The 17,721-nt window shown below is 43.8% G+C and overlaps 1 protein-coding gene across 1 annotated transcript in view; it reads left to right on the top strand.

Annotated features, from left to right (window-relative positions):
* The window catches only part of dpp7 (dipeptidyl-peptidase 7), a 100,080-nt gene that overhangs the window by 49,041 nt on the left and 33,318 nt on the right, over positions 1–17,721 (top strand). The window contains exons 4-7 of the mRNA XM_070862836.1: positions 2,617–2,752; positions 6,389–6,470; positions 7,308–7,474; positions 7,827–7,887. Coding sequence (XP_070718937.1) covers positions 2,617–2,752; positions 6,389–6,470; positions 7,308–7,474; positions 7,827–7,887 — 446 coding nt within the window. The remainder of the gene's footprint in view (positions 1–2,616; positions 2,753–6,388; positions 6,471–7,307; positions 7,475–7,826; positions 7,888–17,721) is intronic.

Below are 17,721 nucleotides of genomic sequence, written 5' to 3'. Positions count from 1 at the left end.
AAGCAAAATGTTCTATTTCTCATTGGGTTATTGTAGCTCCACTTCCAAAATTCCTATTAACTTGCTGTACTACTTTTGACTATTTTTAATGTGATTAATCACCCACACATCCACATTCATAAACTGATTCATTAGACGAAAGCACTTGTGGTATTTTGATGTGCCATAAAAGATTTGCAGTTCTTGAATACTGATGAGGTTTGCATTGTAAAATGTATAGCAATATCTGAGTGTTGCAGGATTTCCACAGTGCAACTGACAATGTTCTGTTTTAAAACTAGCCACTACTGCTATATTTTTGCTACACCCTTCGACACTAGTGACACTTTCGGTTGCCTCATATTTTGGCATTATGACCTGTGTGATGCTCAACTTTACTTTTTAAAACAAATTGAAACTAAGGTGGCTATGTGGACTGTTAGCTATATTTAAAATATTCCTGTGCAGCATATCCGAGATGTTGAAGCAACCATTTTGGATTGCTCAGTCTGAGGGCTACTCTACATTCTAGCCAAATTCTCCAAGGTCATTATCATTACTTGCTGCACAATTTCAGAGTGGGCATACAGCAGAATGATGAGCAGTTCCATGGGGTACAGGAAGAAAAGGAGAGTGATGTGCAGGGAGTTGGTGTGCAGGTATGGAGATTGGCTCAGGGCTATGTGATTGTGATTGAAAATTCTTTCCAGTAATGGATGCACCGTGCCACTGATCATCTGTGCTTGTTTTATTGTTTCCCCTAAACATTTTATGCATTCCCGCTAATCAAGCTGAACCCAGTGTGTGCCTGCTCTCGGGCACCTTACCAATCTTTTTAAGGGTCTTAGCTAGAGTGAGAGGATGTGCAGGCACTCCAGAGGAAGCTGCCACATCACTACCATCTACCATGTCACTGCCCAGCAATCGGCAGAAGAGCAGCCCATACAGTGTCTCTGCTGTAGGTAAAGCCCACTGTCACGCAGCCCATACGGTGTGTCTGCTGTCGGTAAAGCCCACTGTCACGCAGCCCATATAGTGTCTGTGCTGTTGGTAAAGCCCACTGATAGGCAGCCCATACAGTGTCTCCACTGTTGGTAAAACCCACTGTCACGCAGCCCATACAGTGTCTCTGCTGTTGGTAAAGCCCACTGTCACTGCTATCTCCAAATAGTCACCCAGTCTTTCACCTCCAGTAATTGTGTGTCTTAAGTCACAGTATTCTGGAGAAAAGGCTGCACTTCCCCTTGTTCAGCCTGGTCTTGCAGATTTCTAAGAAGTCACTCACTCCATGATACTCTGTCTTTCCATAAATCCCTCACACAGGACTACAAATCTTTTGTTGTGAACAAAATAAAACATTAAATCAAGTGCCCCCCCTGATTAAAGGGGGGGGGGCGGGACACTCCACACACTTTCAAACAAGTGCCCCCTTGTTTTTCTTTTCCCCCGAGAGCACCAAAACACAAATTATACAAGTGCCCCCTGGCTAAAATGGGGTGGGGGGGGGGGGGCACTAAAACCAGCACAATAAACAAATTAAACTTTAGACAAACCATCAAATTAAAATTTGGTTGCCGGGGGTGATGCACTCCAGTCCCTCTGGTCCCCACCTCTCGGGGAAGGCCGCGAGCGTACCGGTGGACACTGACACAGGACTACATTTGATGAGAGAGGTGCACAGCTGCACACACTTCACCAGCATCTGCAGGCTGCTCATGGGGGATGTGGCAAATGCCTTTTGCTCCTGGGCAGGCCCAGTAGAATACCAATGCCTAGCTATAGAATACATGTTGTGACTCATGATTTAGCCACATCTTTTCTTTTCCTTTCCTTTCACTTGTTGCTTCTTCTTTGAGTTGCAAATCACTCATGACATTCTCTGGGATATTGGTATCTGTGCTGCTGCTATGGGCAGGACAAGTGCTGATGCAACCTGTTGTAAAGTGCCTGGGTCCGTGGCTGCACTTCCTCTGGCCTCCTTATCTTGGAAGAGAAATTGATTAGTATTTACAATGCATCTCCTACACAGGCTTCAAATATAGGTAAGATCATAGGACATTTTGTGGATCATGCAGCTTTGCTTTTCAAATGTAACCTGTTATGATATAGCAAGTGAGTCAGTATATGAAGGATCATAATAAGTGGAAGGTATTTTATGGGGCACCACATCTCTAAACTTGCCTGCAACAGATTCCTGGCCAGAAAGTATTGTCCTCATTAGCTGCTAGGTACAGCAGATCTGTGATGCTGCAATCACTCAGTTGGCTACCTCCACCCATGTAGTTTGCACCTGGAATTTTAGAAATGGGTACCCATCAGCAGCAAACCAAACAACCCTCCTTAACTGCATTTCCTGTAGTAGCACCTCCAATAACCTGCTACTGAAGGAATGAGTCTTTGGCATCACCCTCGTCCAGAAAGGTAACGAGGACAACAGTTAATAGAAATGCGAAAATTCACACTTGTGCAGAAGCAACACAGTTCTGCGTTGAGGATTAAACTTGACTTGGGAGTTTTATCTGTTGCATAAACTAAGTGCAAAAAATTGAGGTGTTTTGTTCTGCAGCATTGATGTCTTCTACCTCAAATATGAAAAAATGCAGTTCTGATATTCTGTGTTCTAATTCCCTTTCGCAGTTATGGAGGGATGTTAAGTGCCTACATGAGAATAAGATATCCTAATATTGTGGCGGGTGCTCTGGCATCAAGCGCTCCTGTGGTCTCCACAGCTAATATTGGAGATGGTCGGCAGTTCTTTCATGATGTAACTAAAGTGAGTACATGTGTGTACGTGCGAATGTGTCCCTGCATTTAAAAAAAATGTCATTAACCATACAACTAGTTTTTGTTGTGACTTTCTTATGCTTATACATATGATAATGAACATGGCTATTAAGAAATTGATAGCATTGCAGCTAAGCAGAGCCCTCTGCAGGGCATTCTGTTTGTCAGTTTGGAATCAAATCATGTTCTGCCACGGAGTAGCAAAAAGCAGATTTACACTTATAGATGTCCTTGTTTGGAGTTAATGATCTTTAAGGACCTTTGTAAAGTTAATTTTTACTGCTGATTTTAAAAATTCAGGATTTGGGGGGTATTTTAGTTTTTTTTTAATCATGAGAAAATCAAAGGAAAATAGAGCCCCCCAAAAAGAGTAAAATTGGAGTAAATCAGAAAAAAAATCAATTTTATTTTGCACATCACTAAACCTCAAGAAAACTAGCAAAGGACTAACACGACATAGTTGAGCTAAATGACAGTCTACAATTTTTTACACAGTTCACGGGCGACACTTTCATGGCCCTCAATAGCAGTTCCAAAAGTAACCTAAATTTCCTTGATCACAAATATTGTCACCAATAGCAGTAAAATACATTGATATTTGTGAATGGAATGTGTTCTACACAGTGGTGAGGTTTGGAACTCTCAGCCACGCAGAGTGGTTGAAGTAAATAGCATTGACCTATTTAAGGGGAGGCTTGATGCATACATGAGAGAGGGAATAGCAGCATAATGGGGCAGGCGTGGGAAGAACTATTTAGAATGGGAGGACATTTATATGAAGTATGAATACTGGCGTAGACTAGTTGTCCCATTTCTGTGCTGTAGACTCCATGGGCCCAAGTTTCCACATGATTCGCGCCTGATTTTTAGGAGCAACTGGTGGAGAATGGACTATTTTAGAAATCGCAATTCTCCACATTTTTTTTTCTGCAGTTCTAGTCAGGTAGAACAGTTCTAGTTTAGAACAGAGTTTTTTCTTCAAAAGGGGGCGTGTCCGGCCACTGACGCCTGATTTGAAAGTTTCCACAGTGAAAATGTACTCCAAACTAAAGTAGAATGGAGCCAGTGAAGATTTTTGTAGAACTGAAAAAACCTGTTCTACACACTAAAAAATCAGGCGCAGGTTACAAATTAGGCGTCCAGAACGAGGTGGGGGGGGAGGGGGGGAAGGGAACTCATTAAATTCGACAATAAATCCTTATTTATACTTCTACAAATATTATACAAATAAATCCAACCTGAATAAACATTTATAAGCCAAGAAAAGATTAAATAAACCATCTTCCTACCTGTGTGAAAGTGCTTCAGCCAGGGAGAATTCTGCAGCCGTTCATGCCGTTGAGCGGGAGGGGGAGAGAGAGTGAGAGAGAGAGAGAGGGGGGGAGGGAGAGAGGGAGAGAGAGAGAGAGAGAGAGAGAGAGAGGGGGGGGAGGGAGGGAGAGAGAGAGAGAGAGAGAGAGGGGGGAGGGAGGGAGAGAGAGAGAGAGAGGGGGGTGGGAGGGAGGGAGAGAGGGGGGGAGGGAGGGAGGGAGAGAGAGAGGGGGGGAGGGGGGGAGGGAGAGAGAGAGAGGGGGGGGAGAGGGAGGGAGGGGGGAAGGGGGGGAGAGGGAGGGGGGGGGGGAGAGGGAGGGGGAGGGGGAGGAAGAGAGCGGGAGGGGGAGGAAGAGAGCGGGGGGGGCGCGTCGGGGAACAGGAGCGCGGGTCGGGTCAGTTGGGGGGGGGGGGCGGGTGTCTGGTCGGCGGTGGGGGGGGAAGCGGGTGTTGGGTCGGCGGGGGGGGAACGGGTGTCTGGTCGGGGCCGGGGGGGGGGAGCGGGTGTCGGGTCTGGTCTGGGGGAGGGGGAGCGGGTGTCTGGTCGGGGGGGCAGGGGGAGCGGGTGTCTGGTCGGGGGGGGGGGGGGGGGCGGGTGTCGGGTCGGGTCTGGTCGGCGGGGGTGGGGGGGGGCGGGTGTCGGGTCTGTTCGGCGGGGGTGGGGGTGGGGGAGCGAGTGTCGGGTCTGGTCGGTGGGGGGGAGCAGGAGCTGGCCATGGGAGGAGCCTCATTGATGCAGCCCCAGTGAGGCCATTCAGCCAGGGCTAGGGGCTGCGTGCTTCGGGCCCCTCCCACACAGCTCGGCGCCTGGAGCTACTGCAATTGCGTGCCGACTGTAGCGCGCATGTGCAGAGGTCCCGGCACTGTTTTCAGCGCCGGGACCTGGCTCCGCCCCCCCACAGCTCGTGCTGGCTGCGCCGAGAGCCAGAGGACCTACAGGTAGGTGGAGAATTCCGAGAATTTTTTTAGGCGCCGTTTTAGGCGCGAAAAACGGGCGCCCAGCTCGGAGGGGCGCCCGTTTTTTTTCTTGTGGAAACTTGGGCCCCATGTAATTCAATAAAGCACAACGTTTTGAGATCTACCAAGAAACGTGACAGTTGCTAAAGTTTAATTTTGCAGTAGGTGCTATGAACAACATGTTGTATTAATTTTGTTAACATTGCTGTAGTCACTATTAAGGTTCTTTAACATTTGTCCTGACATTATGAATGCAATACACATGCATATCTGGGCTTGATTTTTAATGATTAAGCAATGGGAATTTTATGGGGTTTTTCTCAATGTGAGAGGAAATCAGTTTTTGATACTTCATTGCTCAAATAAACCTCCTGGTGACAAATTAAGTTGCAGAGACCAGAGAATTGTGCTTTATACTATAATCTAAAATAAGTACTTTTAGTATACAGGTGCAACATCCCGAATCCGGAACTCCAAAAATTGGACATTTTGCGCATAGCTGATAGTCGTCTGGAATTATTTTCCGAAAACTGGACATTTTTGAGGCAAAACCCCAAATCTGGCATGGATTTAGTCAAGGATTCCGGATTTCAGACAAGAAAATCAAGTCTGAAATCCGGAATCCTCGACCAAATCCGTGCCGGATTTCAGGTTTTGCCAGATTTTGGACCTCGCCGCTCAAAACCCGGCATGGATTATTTCGAGGATTCCTGATTTCAAACTATTGATTTTCTTGTCTGAAATCCGGAAAAACCTAAAAACCAGCACGGATTCTGTCCCGAGGATTCTGGATTTCGGACATTGTACCTGTAATAGCATAAGTCTCTCTCAGAATCTTTAGTACTAGAAAGAGTACTAAAATATTTCAATGGAGTATATATGTTTTTTCAATGTAGTGTGTGTTTGACTCATTTGTAGCATTCTTGCCTCTGAGTAAGAAAGCTGCAAGTTTGAGCTCCACTCCAGAACTTCAGCACCTAACCCAGGCTGACCCTTTGGAATGAGACATTAAACCAATGTCCCATCTGCCTCCTCAGGGATGTAAAAGATCCCATGGCACTATATGAAGAAGAGTGGGATCGTTCTTCTTGTCTTGGCCGACATTCATCCCTCAACCATCACCATGAAACAGATTAACTGGACAATTAGACAATTGCGGTTCTTGGCATCTTGATGTGCATATTGGTTGCTGTGTTTACCTACAAAATAACTGACTTCACTTCAAAATGAATTGAATGGCTGTGAAGTGCTTTGGGATGTGAAAATTGCAACTTTTTACTTCAACTATGACTGAATTTTTGAATTTGCTGCAACTCACTGGTATGTATTATAATAGTTTTTATTTATCTTTGCTCAGGATTTTGAACATAACTCACCTGACTGTGTTTCGAAAATCCGGGCAGCTTTTCAGGAGCTTGAATCTTTGGCACAGCATCAAGGTACGGGGTACCTGTCACGTTCAGAAGAATTTCATATGCTTCTGGGTCACAAGACATGTATAATTTCAGGCTTTTTATCTTTATCTTCAACTTTTATTACTGAATATTGCTGGAAATGCACAATCATTATATGCAGGAACTGGCGAGCATATTGTAAGCACGATCAAATAAGGAAAATATCTCAAGTAGATTTCCTGTGATTTGTGCCATAATAATGCTAGATGCAAGGGACACCCATTTGTCCCTGGTGCAAAATGTTGCAATAGTGGTGGAAGGAGGGATTGCATTATTTTAAAGCCAGAAAGTCTAAACAAGAGTGATCAGTTGCTTTAGCAGCAAATTCAAACTTTCGAAAATAATTTTCTGTTTTACAGCAGATTGGAGACTGCCAGCAATGCTAATTTCTGAGGCCTGCAGCAGCCAGGCAGACTTTTTGATGGAAGCTGGGGAGCCGCCAAGGTGTTATATACATGGCCCCAGACTGAAAAATTGGCCTGGGGTCAGGGGTGCATCTGAATTTGCATTAGATTATGAAATGGAATAAAGTTACTCTTGACCTGTGAGTGATTCTATTCTATGCTATGCCATGAATTTAATGTGAAATAATTTACTGTACCAGTTGTGTACCTTATTTTACATTGATGTGTATGAGTAGTTCATTGTACAGCACTTACTTCCCATCTCTTACTTGAATCATAGGCTTCTCTGACACTTAAATCTTCTGCATGGGATCAAGCCACTAGACCCTGTTCACCATATCGTTGTGATAATAGGATGAGTTATAAGGAAATCAACCGTAGAATTTAATTTACGTCCTTATAAATCTGTGTTTTACAGCATGGAACAAGATCGCCAGTAAACTGTCTCTGTGTAAACCAATGAAATCCAAGAAAGAAGTTGATCACCTCTATGGATGGGCACGAAATGCATTTACTTATTTAGCAATGTTCAACTACCCATACAAGACTGCTGTAGCAATGCAGTTTCCTCCAAATCCAGTGGATGTAAGTATTCTAATTTTCCTGGACAATGAAAAATGTTTTCACGTAACATTTTTTTTTTAAATGCACTAAATGAATTGGTTTATATATGTGAATTCTTGCTCAGTTTGTTACTTCTTACAAGATGAGTTTTGTCATTTTTATGATTGATTTATATTTAAGCACTACAATATATTTTTACTGCAGACTTCACTAAGATTAACTATCTAATTAAAGCATTTAAATATGAAAAAAATTAAATTCCTGATTTATCAATTTTGAAAAAATGATATTGAAACTATAGATATGTACCTGTGTGTGCATGTGTATGTGTATATATGTGTTCATGTATTAATGTAAATATTAATTTCCAAAGGTTGCCTGTCGTTTTATTATAAAGAAGAGTGATCCTATTGATGGCTTGCTAGATATACTAGGTAAGTGTGTTACTTTTTTAAATATATGGAGAAATTGAGATAAAAACTGAAAATGCTGAAAATACTCGGGTCGGGCAGCATCTGTGGAGAGAGAAACAGTTAACATTTCAAGTCGTCTGAACAGAAATTGAGATCTGAACAGAGAATAAAGTGGGAGAAGTAGAGCCATTGGCTCAATTGTAAGTGTTTATTATGACAGAGCTAGTGCATAAAACTATTGGTATAACACACAAGTCCTCCTTGAGTTATCTTTTCAAAGACCTGGGGGGTAGGCGGGGGGGGGGGGGAAGAGAGAGAGAGAGAAAGAGAGAAACAGTCAAAATATCTAGATTATCATTGTGTACAGACCTCCAAACAGTAGTAGTGATGTTGGGGAGGGCACCAAACAGGAAATTAGGGGTGCATGCAATAAAGGTGCAGCAGTTATAATGGGTGACTTTAATATGCACATAGATTGGGCTAGCCAAACTGGAAGCAATACGGTGGAGGAGGATTTCCTGGAGTGCATAAGGGATGGTTTTCTAGACCAATATGTCGAGGAACCAACTAGGGGGGAGGCCATCTTAGACTGGGAGCTGTGTAATGAGAGAGGATTAATTAGCAATCTCGTGCGAAGAGTGACCATAATATGATGGAATTCTACATTAGGATGGAGAATGAAACAGTTCATTCAGAGACCATGGTCCAGAACTTAAAAAAGGGTAACTTTGAAGGTATGAGGCGTGAATTGGCTAGGATAGATTGGCGAATGATACTTAAGGGGTTGACAGTGGATGGGCAATGGCTGACATTTAGAGACCGCATGGATGAACTACAACAATTGTACATCCCTGTCTGGCGTAAAAATAAAAAAGGGAAGGTGGCTCAACCGTGGCTATCAAGGGAAATCAGGGATAGTATTAAAGCCAAGGAAGTGGCATACAAATTGGCCAGAAATAGCAGCGAACCTGGGGACTGGGAGAAATTTAGAACTCAGCAGAGAAGGACAAAGGGTTTGATTAGGGCAGGGAAAATAGAGTACGAGAAGAAGCTTGCAGGGAACATTAAGAAGGATTGCAAAAGCTTCTATAAATATGTAAACAGAAAAAGGTTAGTAAAGACAAACTTAGGTTACAGGGGGGCCAAGACTGGGAATTAAACATACAGGGGTATCTGACAATTCGGAAAGATAGACAAGAAGGGAAAGGAGGTGGGGTAGCTCCGTTAATAAAGGATGATATCAGGGCAGTTGTGAGAGACGATATTGGCACTGATGAACAAAATGTTGAATCATTGTGGGTGGAGATTAGAGATAGTAAGGGGAAAAAGTTACTGGTGGGCGTAGTTTTCGGCCCCCAAATAATAACTTCACGGTGGGGCGGGCAATTATCAAGGGAATAATGGAGGCATGTGAAAATGGAACGGCAGTAATCATGGGGGATTTTAACCTACATATCGATTGGTCAAATCAAATTGCACGGGGTAGCCTTGAGGAGGAATTCATAGAATGCATACGGGATTGTTTCTTAGAACAGTATGTTACAGAACCTACAAGGGAGCAAGCTATCTTAGATCTGGTCCTGTGTAATGAGACAGGAATAATAAACGATCTCCTCGTAAAAGATCCTCTCGGAATGAGTGATCACAGTATGGTTGAATTTGTAATACAGATTGAGGGTGAGGAAGTAGTGTCTCAAATGAGCGTACTATGCTTAAACAAAGGGGACTACAGTGGGATGAGGGCAGAATTGGCTAAAGTAGACTGGGATCACAGGTTAAACGGTGGCACAATTGAAGAACAGTGGAGGACTTTTAAGGAGCTCTTTCATAGTGCTCAACAAAAATATATTCCAGTGAAAAAGAAGGGCGGTAAGAGAAGGGATAACCAGCCGTGGATAACCAAGGAAATAAAGGAGAGTATCAAATTAAAAACCAATGCGTATAAGGTGGCAAGGTTAGTGGGAAAATAGAAGATTGGGAAAATTTTAAACGACAGTAAAGAATGACGAAGAAAGCAATAAAGAAAGGAAAGATAGATTACGAAAGTAAGCTTGCGCAAAACATAAAAACAGATAATAAAAGCTTTTACCGATATATAAAACGGAAAAGTGTGACTAAAGTAAATGTTGGTCCCTTAGAAGATGAGAAGGGGGATTTAATAATGGGAAATGTGGAAATGGCTGAGACCTTAAACAATTATTTTGCTTCGGTCTTCACAGTGGAAGACACAAAAACCATGCCAAAAATTGCTGGTCACAGGAATGTGGGAAGGGAGGACCTTGAGACAATCACTATCACTAGGGGGGTAGTGCTGGACAGGTTAATGGGACTCAAGGTAGACAAGTCCCCTGGTCCGGGATGAAATGCATCCCAGGGTATTAAAAGAGATGGCAGAAGTTATAGCAGATGCATTCGTTATAATCTACCAAAATTCTCTGGACTCTGGGGAGGTACCAGCAGATTGGCAAGCAGCTAATGTAATGCCTCTGTTTAAAAAAGGGGGCAGACAAAAGGCAGGTAACCAAAGGCCGGTTAGTTTAATATCTGTAGTGGGGAAAATGCTTGAAGCTATCATTAAGGAAGAAATAGCGGGACATCTAGATAGGAATAGTGCAATCAAGCAGACGCAACATGGATTCATGAAGGGGAAATCATGTTTAACTAATTTACTGGAATTCTTTGAGGATATAACGAGCATGGTGGATAGAGGTGTACCGATGGATGTGGTGTATTTAGATTTCCAAAAGGCATTCGATAAGGTGCCACACAAAAGGTTATTGCTGAAGATAAAGGTACGCGGAGTCAGAGGAAATGTATTAGCATGGATAGAGAATTGGCTGGCTAACAGAAAGCAGAGAGTCGGGATAAATGGGTCCTTTTCGGGTTGGAAATCGGTGGTTAGTGGTGTGCCACAGGGATCGGTGCTGGGACCACAACTGTTTACAATATACATAGATGACCTGGAAGAGGGGACAGAGTGTAGTGTAACAAAATTTGCAATGACACAAAGATTAGTGGGAAAGCGGGTTGTGTAGGGAACACAGAGAGGCTGCAAAGAGATTTAGATAGGTTAAGCGAATGGGCTAAGGTTTGGCAGATGGAATACAATGTCGGAAAATGTGAGGTCATCCACCTTGGGGGGGGAAAAAAAACAGTAAAAGGGAATATTATTTCAATGGGGAGAAATTACAACATGCTGCGGTGTAGAGGGACCTGGGGGTCCTTGTGCATGAAACTCTTTTGGAGTTTACCTGTAAAACATAAAACATTAAACCGTGCCACCCGCCCTGGATGACACAGCAGACATTTACAAGGCCCTTTTTTTCTTTTTTGTGTTTTTTTTGTGGTTTTTTTTTGGGCGCTAAAATCACATTTTTTCCAGTGCCCCCTATAAAAGGGGAGGGGGGCACTAAAAATTAAAACAAATTAAACTTTAAAACGTAAAATCAAATTAAAATTTGGTTGCCGGGCGTGATGATGCACTCCAGTCCCTCCGGTGCCCACCTCTCGCGGAAGGCCGCGAGCGTACCGGTGGACACCGCGTGCTCCATCTCCAAGGACACCCTGGACCGGATGTAAGAGCGGAAGAGAGGCAGGCAGTCAGGTTGAACGACCCCCTCGACCGCCCGCTGCCTGGACAGGCTGATGGCACCCTTGGCCGTGCCCAGGAGCAGTCCTACGAGGAGGCCCTCGGACCTACCCGCTCCCCTCCGCACAGGGTGCCCAAAGATCAGGAGAGTGGGACTGAAGTGCAGCCAGAATTTCAGGAGCAGCCCCTTTAGATAATGAAACAGGGGCTGCAACCTCGTGCACTCAGTAAAAACATGAAACACGGACTCCTCCAGACCGCAGAAATTGCAGGCGGCCTGGGAGTTTGTGAACCGGCTTAAAAATTTGTTGCACGGCACTGCTCCGTGCACCACCCTCCAGGCCAAGTCCCCGATGAATAATAGGAGGACTCCCGCATAGAGTGCCTCCATCGGGGACCCCCGCCTCCTCCGGACGGCAAGATGGTATCCTTGTGCATGAATCCCCAAAAAGTTAGTTTGCAGGTGCAGCAGGTAATCAGGAAGGCGAATGGAATGTTGGCCTTCATTGCGCGAGGGATGGAGTACAAAAGCAGGGAGGTCCTGCTGCAACTGTATAGGGTATTGGTGAGGCCTCACCTGGAGTACTGCGTGCAGTTTTGGTCACCTTACTTAAGGAAGGATATACTAGCTTTGGAGGGGGTATAGAGACGATTCACTAGGCTGATTCTGGAGATGAGAGGGTTACCTTATGATGATAGATTGAGTAGACTGGGTCTTTACTCGTTGGAGTTCAGAAGGATGAGGGGTGATCTTATAGAAACATTTAAAATAATGAAAGGGATAGTCAAGATAGAGGCAGAGAGGTTGTTTCCACTGGTCGGGGAGACTAGAACTAGGGGGCACAGCCTCAAAATACGGGGGAGCCAATTTAAAAACGAGTTGAGAAGGAATTTCTTCTCCCAGAGGGTTGTGAATCTGTGGAATTCTCTGCCCAAGGAAGCAGTTGAGGCTAGCTCATTGAATGTATTCAAATCACAGATAGATAGATTTTTAACCAATAAGGGAATTAAGGGTTACGGGGAGCGGGCGGGTGAGTATAGCTGAGTCCACGGCCAGATCAGCCATGATCTTGTTGAATGGCGGAGCAGGCTCGAGGGGCTAGATGGCCTACTCCTGTTCCTAATTCTTATGTTCTTATGTCCCCTGCAGTCAGAATCAGGGGAAGTCATAACGGGGAACAAAGAAATGGCAGACCAATTGAACAAGTACTTTGGTTCGGTATTCACTAAGGAGGACGCAAACAACCTTCCAGATATAAAAGGGGTCAGAGGGTCTAATAAGAAGGAGGAACTGAGGGGAAATCCTTATTAGTCGTGAAATTGTGTTGGGGAAATTGATGGGATTGAAGGCCGATAAATCCCCAGGGCCTGATGGACTGCATCCCAGAGTACTTAAGAAGGTGGTCTTGGAAATAGCAGATGCATTGACAGTCATTTTCCAACATTCCATAGACTCTGGATCAGTTCCTATGGAGTGGAGGGTAGCCAATGTAACCCCACTTTAAAAAAAAAAGGAGGGAGAGAGAAAACAGGGAATTATAGACCGGTCAGCCTGACATCGGTAGTGGGTAAAATGATGGAATCAATTATTAAGGATGTCATAGCAGCGCATTTGGAAAGAGGCACATGATAGGTCCAAGTCAGCATGGATTTGTGAAAGGGAAATCATGCTTGGCAAATCTTCTGGAATTTTTTGAGGATGTTTCCAGTAGAGTGGACAAGGGAGAACCAGTTGATGTGGTGTATTTGGACTTTCAGAAGGCTTTCGACAAGATCCCACACAAGAGATTAATGTGCAAAGTTAAAGCACATGGGATTGGGGGTAGTGTGCTGACGTGGATTGAGAACTGGTTGGCAGACAGGAAGCAAAGAGTAGGAGTAAATGGGTACTTTTCAGAATGGCTGGCAGTGACTAGTGGGATACCGCAAGGTTCTGTACTGGGCTGTTTACATTGTACATTAATGATTTAGATGAGGGGATTAAATGTAGTATCTCCAAATTTGCGGATGACACTAAGTTGGGTGGCAGTGTGAGCTGCGAGGAGGATGCTATGAGGCTGCAGAGTGACTTGGATAGGTTAGGTGAGTGGGCAAATGCATGGCAGATGAAGTATAATGTGGATAAATGTGACGTTATCCACTTTGGTTGTAAAAACAGAGAGACAGACTATTATCTGAATGGTGACAGATTAGGAAAACGGGAGGTGCAACGAGACCTGGATGTCATGTACATCAGTCATTGAAGGTTGGCATGCAGGTACAGCAGGCGGTTAAGAAAGCAAATGGAATGTTGGCCTTCATAGCGAGGGGATTTGAGTACATGGGCAGGATGGTGTTACTACAGTTGTACAGGGCCTTGGTGAGGCCACACCTGGAGTATTGTGTATAGAGTTTTGGTCTCCTAACTTGAGGAAGGACATTCTTGCTATTGAAGGAGTGCAGCGAAGGTTCACCAGACTGATCCCCGGGATGGCAGGACTGACATATCAAGAAAGACTGGATCAACTGGACTTGTATTCACTGGAGTTCAGAAGAATGAGAGGGGATCTCATAGAAACGTTTAAAATTTTGATGGGTTTACACAGTTTAGATGCAGGAAGAATGTTCCCAATGTTGGGGAAATCCAGAACCAGGGATCACAGTCTAAGGATAAGGGGTAAGCCATTTAGGACTGAGATGAGGAGAAACTTCTTTACCCAGAGAGTGGTGAACCTGTGGAATTCTCTACCACAGAAAGTTGTTGAGGCCAATTTATTAAATATATTCAAAAAGGAGTTAGATGTAGTCCTTACTACTGGGGGGATCAAGGGTTATGGTGAGAAAGCAGGAATGGGGTACTGAAGTTGCATGTTCGCCATGAACTCATTGAATTGCAGTGCAGGCTCGAAGGGCCGAATGGCCTACTCCTGCACCTATTTTCTATGTTTCTATTAGTAATCTTATAACAACATTTGCTTGCTCCCAGGTAAAAGGTTCTGTACATTAGTATATGTCCTATATTCATAGCTCTTAGTCACTAGTTTTGAGGTATTGCTAGTAGGCAATAATAACTAGAAATTAACTACACCCAGTTATGATATTGTCTGTTTGAAGGTACCCCTTGATTTCTCATATGCCACATCCATGTGGTACCAGCACAGGTCTCATGTTCTCACTGACTTGACTGCCTTCTTTATTACTGTGTGTATACCCATTAAAAAAATATTTCTTCTTGGCCCCTGTCCCCAGCAGGACTGACATTGGAGCTGAGCAAATTGGCTTATCAAAGCAAGTCTCATTTCTAGCACTACTCTAGATTTTCCTTTTTAATTATAACCTCAACTATTAGAGAGATTCTGACAGATTATAATATTTTGGAACTTTTAAGGTACAATTTTTACTTCCACCCATTGCACAGCATTTCCCGTATCCAGACCCCCACCCCCCTACCTAAAACATGTAAGCTGTACATTTCACATCTGCATTTTCAGATTTATTGCATTGCACACCCTTTTCCTCAATGATTATCTGTCCCATCTGTGACTGGGACTGTGGTTCTCGTATTGGACTGTTCAGTCACCTAAGGACTCATTTTTAGCGTGGAAGCAAGTCTTCTGTGATTCCGAGGGACTGCCTATGATGATGGCATTGCACAAGCTCGGGATCAAAACGTTGATTATTGGAACATACGTAGTGCATGTTATTTCACCTTTAGAATTGCATAAATATCAAATGCAGATTTGGTATTTTTCCTCATTTAAAAAAAAAAAATTCACGTGGACATAATCCTCTTGAACATATTTTATTGATAAAAGTAAAACCATAAAGAGCAGAATTATATACATCCGCAGTATTTTGCTTTAGAATTATATACAACTGTTTTAAAAGATGTCATTGTTTTTAAATTAAACTTCTTGTAATAAAACACCAGATTTCAGTGTTTCTTTGAACATTCTTGCTCGCTCTTTCAACCAACCACATAACATTTATTCAGATTATCGAGATGCATGGTATTAAAGGGATAGAAGGCAGAGAGTAGTGGTGAACAAATGTTTTTGTGACTGGGGAGATGTATGCAGCAGGGTCACCCAGGGGTTGATATTGGGACCATTGCTTTTCCTATATATAAATAACCTGAACTTGGGTATAAGGAGTATAATTTTTGCAGTTTGCGGATGATGCAAAACTTGGCAACATAGTAAAGAGAGAGCAGATTAGTAGCAGACTTCATGGAGGACATAGACTGGCTAATGAGCAGACACATGGCAGATGCAATTTAATGCTAATAGTATGAAGTGATGTACTTGAAACAACATGGAGAGGCAGTATAATCTAAATGGTATTTTTTTTTGGATGGTGCAAGAGCAGAGAGACCTGGAGGTGCATATTCACAAATCTTTGAAGGTGGCAGAGCAAGTTGATAAGGCGGTTAAGAAAGCATATGGGATACTTGATTTTGTAAATAGGGGCATTGAATACAAAAATAAGGAAGTTATGCTAAACATTACATATCTTTGGTTGGGCCTCAGCTGGAGTATTGTGTTCAATTCTGGGCACCACACTTTAGGAAGGATATCAAGACCTTGGAGAGGGTATGGAGGAGGTTTACCAGCATGACACCAGGGATGAGGGACTTCAGTTATGTGGAGAGAATGGAAAAACTGGGATTGTTCTCGGAGCAGAGAAGGTTAAGGGGAGAACTAATAGAGATATTCAAAATTCTGAGGGGTTTTGATAGACCAGGTAGGGAGAAATTGTTTCCTCTGGCAAGTGGGTTAGTAACCAGCCATCATAGATTTAAAACAGTTGGCAAAATAACTTGAGGGAAAATGAAAAGAAATCTTTTCAGACAGAGTTGTTAAGATCTGCAACTCGCTTCCTGAAAGGGTGATGGGATCATATTCCATTGGAACTTGCAAAAGACAATTGGACATGTACTTGAAGAGGACTAATTTTCAGGGTTATGGGGAAAGTGCTGGGGTGTGGGCCTAAATTGAACTGCTCTTTCAAAGAGCTGGCATGATGGGCCGAATGGCCTCCTATGCTGTAAGATTCCATGCTTCTATAAAGATTTTTACCTGGGGGAATGACTGTAGGGGTTAAAAGAAGACTTCTCTCCTTCAAGGTGGATTCCCTGATATAAGGAATGTTGACACCCCGCCCGTTCGTATAACGACCATGGAATCACTCAGATGAAACCTTCGGTTCAACCGGTTTATTCAAGCATATGCAAGGGAAAAGTTCAAACGGGAACCTTCCCAGAACAATGGTTCTCACCAACACTTATACAACAAACCGATGTGTGTGCCTCTCCCACTGCTTGTTTACTGCTTATCAGCGAAATTACATTGATTTGTTGTCCCTTATCAGACTGGCTGAGTGGTGTTTCCCAACTGTCCATCTCCTATCATATGTTAATTGTGTTGTTCAGTGATGTGAACTTTGCCTTAGTCCCCATGACGTTTGAAGTAACTCTGTTCCCAAACACCGGCTTTCTTATTTCTTCCCCGAGAACTCTAGTCAAAATATTATGTAACTTAACTGCTGACCTCTACTGTCTTTGTTATGTGTTACTATGGTTAAGGATGGTTCATTAACCATCAGACTTTAAGTGTAATAAGTGTGCTTTACATACATAAGCAAGTGTCACATACAATCTGTCAATAGGCAATTACAATCCATACCGTAAGTTAGAGGAACTTCACCGATTCCTCAGACCCTCCTAATACTGATAAGCCCTATAACCTGGACCATACGTCAGATTAGTTCACTACCTTCAGCATACCTGTTAGTGACCACTTATCTGTCTGCTCTTTGCCTGCTACAACTCTATACCCCTGACAATGATGTTTTATCACTTGACATTGGCGAGACGAAAATGACACAAACACTGGGGGCGAAATTGCCCTGTGCTCTGATTGGGGGCGGTAACCAGCTGGGGCCGGGACTTTCTGCACCCGGTGCAAAAGCCCCGCCTCCGTTGCTGAATTGGGCTTAGCTCCCCTCAAAGAGGAAGAGCGCATACACGCGCGTACCACTTCCTTTGGAGGCGGTACCTGGGGGACTAGGACGGCAAGTCAAGCGCTACACGGATACTCCGCGTAGCGCTGACTCGTTTCATCGTGCCTCCCCTTCTATTAAACTGGAGGGCCGCTGCGCGCACTGCAAGGCCTCTGATGGCCTCCACTAGGCCACCAGAACAGCATGGGACTGGGCCTTGAGTCCAGCACCCAAAACAAAGTACCAGGCTGCATGTTGGCAGCCCGGACCACGCTAGGGCTCCCATC

Source organism: Pristiophorus japonicus, chromosome 20 (genome assembly GCF_044704955.1).
Source record: "Pristiophorus japonicus isolate sPriJap1 chromosome 20, sPriJap1.hap1, whole genome shotgun sequence".
Classification (NCBI taxonomy): domain Eukaryota; kingdom Metazoa; phylum Chordata; class Chondrichthyes; family Pristiophoridae; genus Pristiophorus; species Pristiophorus japonicus.
Note: the sequence above shows the minus strand (reverse complement) of the source record. Positions and strands in the feature narration are given on the sequence as shown.